General features: G+C 44.8%; 1 protein-coding gene and 1 pseudogene across 1 annotated transcript in view; one reads left to right on the top strand and one right to left on the bottom strand.

Moving 5' to 3' along the window:
• Positions 1-705: 705 nt before the first annotated feature.
• On the bottom strand, positions 706-5,963 carry LOC109468825 (annotated as a pseudogene).
• Positions 5,964-7,676: 1,713 nt separating this feature from the next.
• The window catches only part of LOC109468543 (mitogen-activated protein kinase 1-like), a 13,361-nt gene continuing 11,895 nt past the window's right edge, over positions 7,677-9,142 (top strand). The window contains exon 1 of the mRNA XM_019766786.1: positions 7,677-7,823. Within this exon, the coding sequence (XP_019622345.1) occupies positions 7,708-7,823 (116 nt within the window). The 5' untranslated portion in view covers positions 7,677-7,707. The remainder of the gene's footprint in view (positions 7,824-9,142) is intronic.

The following is a 9,142-nucleotide window of genomic DNA, read 5'->3' on the forward strand; positions in this document are numbered from 1 at the left end:
CAACATTAAAAGATGTGCATTTAGATGATACAACAAAATTATTAACTTGCCATTATTAGCTACAACTACACAGTGCCCGCACAGTGTATATCTACACGTACACATAAGGCCCATGTTTGATTTTGATTCTACGGATGACATCCTATGGGACCCCAAAACTGATGCGCGCGTGCGAAAAAAAAGTTTTGCAAAAAAAAATGAAATCTACGTGGTCATGATGGTTGAACAAATGATGCAGAATATGGTTTGGCGAATAATCTATTATTCAAATTCATTTCTTTAAATTTTCGTCTTTTTTCGTTTGATTTTGGCATTCTGCGACATTGGTACGGTTTTTAAATATTTTTTTGCAAGTTACGGTATATCTTTGCTCATTTTGCAACTGTTTTGTACGATTTACAGTATGGTTGAAACTTTTTTGGGGGGAAACGGCCGAAAATTCATGCGCGCGCGGATGCCATCCATATATTCAAATCAACATGGCCTAACAGTTTAATAAAAGGCATTCAAATACATCAAATAAATCCCTGTTGTTAACATTATAAGACAAGCTTAATGCAAACTCTCAAAAAATTACTAATTCTAAAATTTACTACCAAGATACAGTTTAGGTTTTAGGCTACACTACATATTGCTGTACAGAGTAGACTTTACACAAAAAGATACAATTTTCTTCAATAACAACACAAAATATGCACTCCAAAACAATAACAGTCTGGTGACACGGTAAGTTTTATCTACAGCGGTAGAAGTGGAATGGTATCCCCATCTTCAAACCACTGGTCGTCTAGATCTGGGAATAGAATGTCATCCTGCAGTTCCGGAATATTACGCACGGGGGCATGGACCTGCACTTCCACAAGGTGCCTCACTGGAGCCTGTTCTTGCTGTTCCGGAATGTTCCGTCCCGGAGCTGGCTGTTCCGGAATGTTCCGCCCCGGAGCTTGTTGTTCCGGAATGTTCCGTTCCGGACCCTGTACCTGCTGCTGAGGCTCTGGGTCCCGGGGTAGAGGATCGCCCAGAGCGTCTCGCAGCCGCCTCCAGAACAGCGGCCTTTTCCGCACATCGTGTGGCCACATCAGGTACGTGTCACTCTTCACTACGGCGTTCAGATGGCGGAACTGTTTCAGCATTTCCTTAGGAATCCTCTCCAGAAACACCAGGATGAGTCGCCTCCCTCCCCCCTCCTCAAACATGTGGTACTGGGCCAGCTGGAACTCGTACTCGCACCACTTACTCTTCAGGAAGTTCCTGGTGATGAGGCAGACGGTTCTCCGGCTGTTTTCCACGGCATCCGCGATGTTTTTCACAATGGGAGCGCCCACTGCAAAGTCCCTTTCGTGTATGACCAGACTGTAGTCAGGTTCCAGATTCTCTATCGCTTCATTATTAACCCATCCGACGTCTTGGTTGTTGTAGGCAATAAAAGCATCGTGCGTGTATCTGTGCGGATCTTGAGTCTTTACTTCGCCAATCTTCGGTCTCCTCCACTTGTCCAACATCCACAGCAAGTACTGAACACGGCCGACGTGGTAGTCGACCAGGAAAATGGTCGTCATGGCGACAAAGATGCCCGAAGAGGCGAGCACACAAGCCAGGAGGCGGTTGGGCCGGAATCCATGACTACAGAATGTGTCGAAGAACTTTCGTTCTGATGGATCCTGTCTGTCGTTAGAGTGTTGTTTCTGAGTCAACCCGTCTGGCAAACGTCTTCCACGCAGATGAGCTGGAAGGAAACATGTGTACCCTCAACCGAAGTCAAGATGGGGGTTGTGGAAGTTCGCTACCCTGTCGTATTTATCAAGGGCCCACTCGACAAACCACATTAACTTACAGTCACACAGAAACGGGTTGTCTGCAATGTCGATAGCCTCTAACCGATAAACAACAGGACCCAGTGTTGTTTGATTTAACACAACCAACCTGTTGCTCCTCAGATTCAGGTGCCTCAACCCGTACAGACGCTGAAAGGCGTCCCCGATCACTGCTATTTGGTTAACTTCCAGGTTTAGATGTGTAAGGTTGCCTAAACCTTCAAATGTCATCTCTTTTATATACTTTATCTTGTTGTTACTGAGATCCAGGAACTGTAGCCGCGACAGTCCACGGAAGGCGGATGGCATGACGGTGTTGATCTCGTTATGACTCAGATCTAGATGTTCCAGCTGGTTCAACTCTGCCAGTTCTCCTGTTTCAATGCGCTGGATGAGGTTGTGAGAAAGAGTCAACGTTCTGATATTTTCCAGCCCTTCTGAATGATAATTAAGATCAGGATCAATACTTGTTATTGCATTGTTATCCAGTCTTAGCGTTTCTAATGTAGAGTGCTTACACCATGCAAACCTAAGAGTAGAGTCCATATTATTGTTAGAAAGGTCGAGATACCGTAAGCTCGTAATGCAATATACAGGTACATACCGCGGTCGTATGTTGTTGTGCTGCAAATCAAGCACAGTAATATTCTGAGGTAGATGATCGACGTCAACGATTTCTATGTCATTATGACTCAAGTTCAGATGATTCACGCTTTTTAAACCACTGAGGTTAAATGATAAAGGGTGGAAACCTGGTCGGTGAGGCAAGTATCTGTTGCTTTTTATCTTATTGTAACTGAGATCAAGATAGTCCAAGGTCTCTGGAAGCTGAGCTTGGGAGGTTCGCAAGTTGTTATGGCTCAAATCAAGATGAGTGAGCGAGGACAGTCCTTCAAACACGTCTGGTGGTAAAGTAGAAATTCTGTTATCTGTCAAATCGAGATGAGTGAGCGAGGACAGTCCTTCAAACACGCCTTGTGGTAAGGTTGAAATCACGTTATCTGTTAAGTTAAGATGAGTGAGCGAGGACAGTCCGCTGAACGCCTTGTCGTGTAAAGTTTGCAGGGCGACCCGCGTCAGATCCAGCCTTTGTAAATGCGACATACCTGCAAAGGCGTCAGCTTGTATGACGTGCAATGACATGGGGATTAAGTCAAAAATCAAAGTTTTCAAACGTTTCAGACCTTTTATTCCCGCTAGAGTATCAGATGTTATGTTGTCAATTCCGTTCATCGCATTGACAACTGACAACTCCTGAACCTGCGTGTGTCGGAGTTCAGATAGAACGTCCATAATGGCGGGATATGAAAAAAGTTCAAAATCCAACGTCTGTAGATGTGTGAGTGACGTCAGCAGGCCGGGAGCTAGAGGAGATCGAGTGCGCAAATATTTCAGAGTTGGTAACAGCGGCTGGAACATTTGGACGTTGACTATGGGGTAACCAAGGTAGCTACATGATATGGCTATAGTCTCCATCTTAGACATGTTTCTAAATATAGGTCCAAAGTAGAAGTCACTGGCCGCTGCTGGTAGAAGGAGACGCGATGTTTTAAGGTTGTGTAGCGGTGCCCACAGCAGGCGTCGTTGTAGGAACCCACTTCCGCTGTGGACTCTTCTCATGGTGGTATTTCGGTCCTCAGGTTTGAAGTTATAGCCGACTTCCCGTATCTCTAGACTTTCCAATGAAGTCAGAGGATGAAAAATGTGATCGGGTAAATTTCTGATGTTTTTCAATTTGAGTTCTAAGTACCTGAGTTTAGATAACCCCGTGAACACTCCCTCACTGACGACTTCATCGGTGTGAGTCTCCACGACCAGATAGTTCAGGTTTCGCAGATCTTGGAAAAGTCCATTTCGAAGAGAATACATGTGTACTCGTTTTCTATTTCTGTACGAACGCATATCAAGATGTTGCAATTTTTCCAACCCAGCGAACGTACCGACCTCGATAGTCTTTAGATTATTGTAAGACAGGTCTAAGGATCTCAGGTTTCTTAACCCACTAAACGAACTTTTATACAGTACAAATATGTTGTTCCAACTGAGATCCACCGTGATGACAGACTCGGGGATGCCGGGAGGTACTTGGGTTAGAGGCGCACGGGTTGGCAAAAACGAGTCATCCCCACGACATACGACAGTTGTTGAGTTCCAGGTCTGACACACAGGTGGGGGGAGTTGTCCTCTAACCCGTCCATGTTGGGCGATGAACACGGAAACCACAGCCAAGCAGACGGCGAGAGGAGCGGGTTTAGACTCCATGTCGGTCTGGTGGCGTTTTTCTCAGGTTCGTCTCGTTGCGCGGGCCGGTGGAGAGTATGATATGAAGACCTGGAGTTTTTGGTAAAAAACGGGGGGTGGGGGTGGGGGGTTAAATCGACATAAAGCATGAGGCGTACATATAGGTCCATTTTAGCAAGAAACTGGAAATATTCTTACAAGCCTTAAACATGCAACGCAATTCTGAAAGTAAATTAAATACAACCTAAAGTTACATCATAAAGTTTTTATTGCCATGCAAATAAGGTCCTCATCACTTGTCTACCAAAAATATTACAACTTGTTCAAAGTATCACAGTCTTAACTATTTTTCAAGCGAGGCCCTAATTTGCTTGATTTACGTCAAAGGATATTCACGTAGTTCACGAGAGGGGGGGGGGTGCTGAAAACAGTCCAGTAGAAACGTCTAGCTGTTCCGTGTTAAAGGAGATGGGAGTGTCTATTGACAGAATCATCCTGTCAATAACAAGATGTTGCACTATACACAGAATATTTCGTACTATTGACTATTACCTAATTTTGAATGTATATATAAATCTGTCCATAGCATCGAGTCGGTTGAAATCTACTGCGCTAGCTTTGGATTTGATATATGTGAATACGTCATTACGTAGAACATCATATCTTGAGCATTTCATGATAAATTGAAATTCTTCTTCAATTTGCTTTGGACAAAATGGGCAGAACCATCAGGAGCTATGTTCTTACCTGTTCTTACTGCTAATTCTTACCTGAGTTATCGCTTTCCGGATTTCAAAGTTATATAAATATCATAATGGTATGTTTCTTGCCCATAGCAGCTTTTCGATTTGGTCAGAAAATATAATTTTGAATTATTTATAATACATCTAAACCACTTCTGTATGTGTGTATCTTGTAATCGGGAGCGAGTTTGGTGGGTAATATAATCTTCTTTGTAAGATTCAGGTTTCATCCATATATAAGGATATGCAGGCTGTGCGGGGGCGGGGTGTAGGGACGGGAGTGTGGTTAAAATTTTTTCTAGGCCCTCTCCACTGCCCAAAATCATCCCCCCCCCCGTCTGAATCATATAAACTGGTCAAGTGATGACGCTTACACTGCCAGCAGAAAGCGCCTTGATATGACGTCAGGCCACGACACGACGCGTGCTTACTGGGGGATCGGCATAAAGAACAACATGGACAGCTAGACGTTTCTACTTCACTGTTTTCAGCACCCCCCCCCTCCGCCATATCGTGCACACTATAGATATCCAGTTGCATGCCATAAGATCAGTACATGTATTACAATAATTTACTACATTGTACATGTATGTGAAATAACCAGGCTCCTGGGCCTTGATAAATCATTTATCAATCGGTCCCTGCAAGGTGGTTTTCCTAAAACCTCCTTGGTCCCTGCTAGAAATCTAGTAGCCTGAGTATCAGCTGCCTTTTTAGCTTTCGTCTGCTCCCCACGATTCATGATCACTGACGGTAGCGGATCGTGGGGAGCGCTAGCGGACAAAAGCTAGTTATAAAAGGGCTGATACTCAGGCTAAAAATCTAGTAGTAGTGGGTGTTATTCAGTGACGAACGTACCCCCTCACCCCCGTTCTACCACACATCTATAGAAGGTAACGAATTTTACAAGGAACTAAAACGAGTAAAAAAGGAATGTTTAAAACCCACCTTCACAGCAAGATGTCTGTGCGAATAGTCGGCCGTCTGTCGTCTGAACCACCCGTCTGTCTGCGGCCTGCTCACAAGCCTGGATGTCTGGAGCGGCGGTGGGGGAGGAGTGTGCGAAGAGTCGGCCGTCTGTCGTCTGAACCACCCGTCTGTCTGCGACCTGCTCACAAGCCTGGATGTCTGGAGCGGCGGTGGGGGAGGAGTTTGCGAAGAGTCGGCCGTCTGTCCTTCCTCTGAGCTCAACCTGTTCTGCTTTTGGACCCCCTCGGTTCTTTTGTGTGGCGGTCAGAAAAGTCCCTCATCGAGCTGTAATATCTTAAAAAAGACCTGGGACAAAAGGACAGATGTTGATAGACGTCAAGCCCACGCCGTCTCCTTGGTATACTTTACACGTGTGCCTTTATAAACCGGCTGTAACGTATCTTAAAACAACACACCTCTTTTTTACTGAAGAATTCCACCGTGAAAACCCCCTTTCCCCTCCCACCTCGAAATGAAATCCCCGCGAAGATATTTATAGAATGCGGCCCACACATTTCAGAAAACACACATTTCAATGCGAAATGTGCCAGAAGTTAAGTTGGTGTTGCCTATCTAAGAATTACATGTATAACAAATTATCCGATCAGGATGCTTTATATGCGTTCTATATATCAAGGCTAAATACTACACTTATTTATGTACGTGATACAATATACATAAAATAATAGATCCGCCCCGTTAATCCGCCCTACTAAATCCGCCCCAGTAACGACGTCATCGTTAATCCTTTCCCGTTAACATTTTCCCGCTAATCCTTCCCGTTAATCCGCCCTACTAAATCCGCCCCAGTAACGACGACATAGTTAATCCTTCCTGTTAACATTTTCTCGTTAATCCGCCCTACTAAGTCCACCCTACTAAATCCACCCTACTAAATCCGCCCTGCTAAATCCGCCCTGCTAAATCCGCCCCGCTAAATCCGCCCCGCTAAATCCGCCCCGCTAAATCCGCCCCAGTAACGACGACATAGTTAATCCTTCCTGTTAACATTTTCTCGTTAATCCACCCTACTAAATCCACCCTACTAAATCCGCCCCGCTAAATCCGCCCCGCTAAATCCGCCCTGCTAAATCCGCCCCGCTAAATCCGCCCTACTAAATCCGCCCTACTAAATCCGCCCTGCTAAATCCGCCCTGCTAAATCCACCCTGCTAAATGAATGAATGAATGAAGACCTTTATTGTACGCAAATACCCACTGGGTTCAGTACAGGTCACAGGAAAGACGTCACAGTTTGCAATGAATATATACACTACAAGCTAGTGCTAATTCTATGTACTATGGACATATAGTCTAATAATTACGATAATTTGGTTTCTTCTCGCTTCTTAGTAATGATGTAGATATAAGTACAGATATGTTTTATAATCGAAGGTTTGTCTAAAATCATCAGAAATATGAACTTATCTGCGTTGCTAAGATGTATGAAATGGGGAAACATACATTGCAATAGTTTATAAAGCTCTGCTCTCTCTTCGTTGTATAAACTACATTCTAATACAAAGTGTTCCTCATCCTCTATCCTATTTAGATTACAATACCTACATATTCGTTGTTCCAGGGGAGTCCACAGGCCTGTCAAGTTATTCTCCAAGCAGAGGTTTGGGTTTTGTGGTTTAACGTGTTTTTTATAATATTTAATAGACTCTCTTATCGGGGTCTCTTTCTTGCACTGGAATTTTTATTTCACTCAACTTGGGTTGGGTGAAAGAAAAATTCCAGTGCATGAAAGAAACCCCGATAAAAAAAGCCTAAAAACACGTTTAAAATACCCCAAACCCCCCCAAACCTCTGCTTGGAGAGCATGTCGAGTTAGGTGACATTCCGGCGTCCGCCACACCTATCCCTGGCCACGTGACCGCGCGGGACCAATCAGCGTGCCGGGAGCCGTCTGGTTCGGTAGGAGAAGCAGGTACCAAGATGGCGGAGGGCGCAGGAAAACCGAATGTGGAGGTTGTCCGCGGACAGCATTTCGAGGTCGGGCCTCGCTACAGCGGGCTGCAATACATTGGGGAAGGAGCCTACGGGATGGTCTGGTACGTACAAACCTCTAAACCCGTCCTAAACGGCCGTGGGGTGGGGATTCGTGGGTAGTTTTAGCGCCAAGATCCAGGTTTTTGGTGGAGGCGTCTGGGTTAAAAATCTTCATTTTTTTTGACGGAGTCCTTTTTTCTTGACACGCCGCTAAAATATGGCCTGAAAAAAACGACTTGACAAGAACCCTGGGTTCAGATTCACCTCACAAATCTATCATTTGGTGGTATTGTTGCTCTGGGCTGGGCGGGAGGGATTTTTTATTCGCGATGTTTTGGAGAAATTGTTACAAGTGGGATCTGCCCAGTTAGAACTAAATAGAGGGAGGTGGGGTGATTTTGAAGAGTGTTATGGCGAGATTTTCGAGCAGTTGGTGGAAGATTTCGTCCGTTTCTGGGGTTTTAACCTCGAAAATCGGCGTTTAAACAACACGGTGTGCCTCCTGTTGTTGTCAAATCTGTTGTCAGATCGTTAAAATGATACGTCCTCCATTTAACAACAATCTTGTAGAACAAGTCATTGATTGATTGAGTGACAAGACAGTGAAAGGCTAGGAAGACGGGGAGGGGGCATTTCTTAGAATGTCTGCATAAGTGTTCACAAGTCTACTGTGTTTCGTGGAATTTCTGCTCGCGAATTTGGTATGATTCGTGTAGAAATGCGATGCAGAAATGTAATTTATGTGCATCATGGACTATATTTTGTCTGGCACAATTATTGAATCTTCTCATTTGGTTAGAAGTAAGTGATCATATTTCATATTTTTTTCCAAACAGTTGAGTAGACAGTATAGCCTGGAACTGAACATCGTTATAATATCATGCCAGAGCTTCAGATTTCAGCAATGTTTGGTTGGTAGATGTCATAAGCAATTTTATTTTCATGACAGAATTTAAAGCAACAGTTGGCTTTAGCCGTGGCGACTCTTGATTCGGGCTTACATTGCATTACCCTCAGCAAGAGTCGTGGAAAGATCCATTGGCAGAACTGCACATTTCCCGTTGGCTGCACGATGCTCCGTTTTTGACCCGGTTTTTTGCTGTCCCGAGCTTCCCTACAATATAACTCCACAATTGGCCGGGTTGCCGATGTTTAGATCAGCCTAAATATTCCACAGCGCGACAGAGAAGTAGTAAAATAGCTAGTCGGCACAAGCTGGCGGCCATCTTGGATATAGTCGGGAATGTCCGCTACCGCCGTCGGGAACGCTCGGTAGCCTTTCCGGTTATAATCGGAAAGCTTTCGGTCGGGCCTCGGTAATCGTGACGCTACCGAGCGTTCCCGACGGCGGTAGCGGACATTCCCGACTATATCCAAGATG

This window comes from Branchiostoma belcheri, unplaced genomic scaffold, assembly GCF_001625305.1.
Source record: "Branchiostoma belcheri isolate BF01 breed outbred unplaced genomic scaffold, Haploidv18h27 scaffold2, whole genome shotgun sequence".
Taxonomy (NCBI): domain Eukaryota; kingdom Metazoa; phylum Chordata; class Leptocardii; order Amphioxiformes; family Branchiostomatidae; genus Branchiostoma; species Branchiostoma belcheri.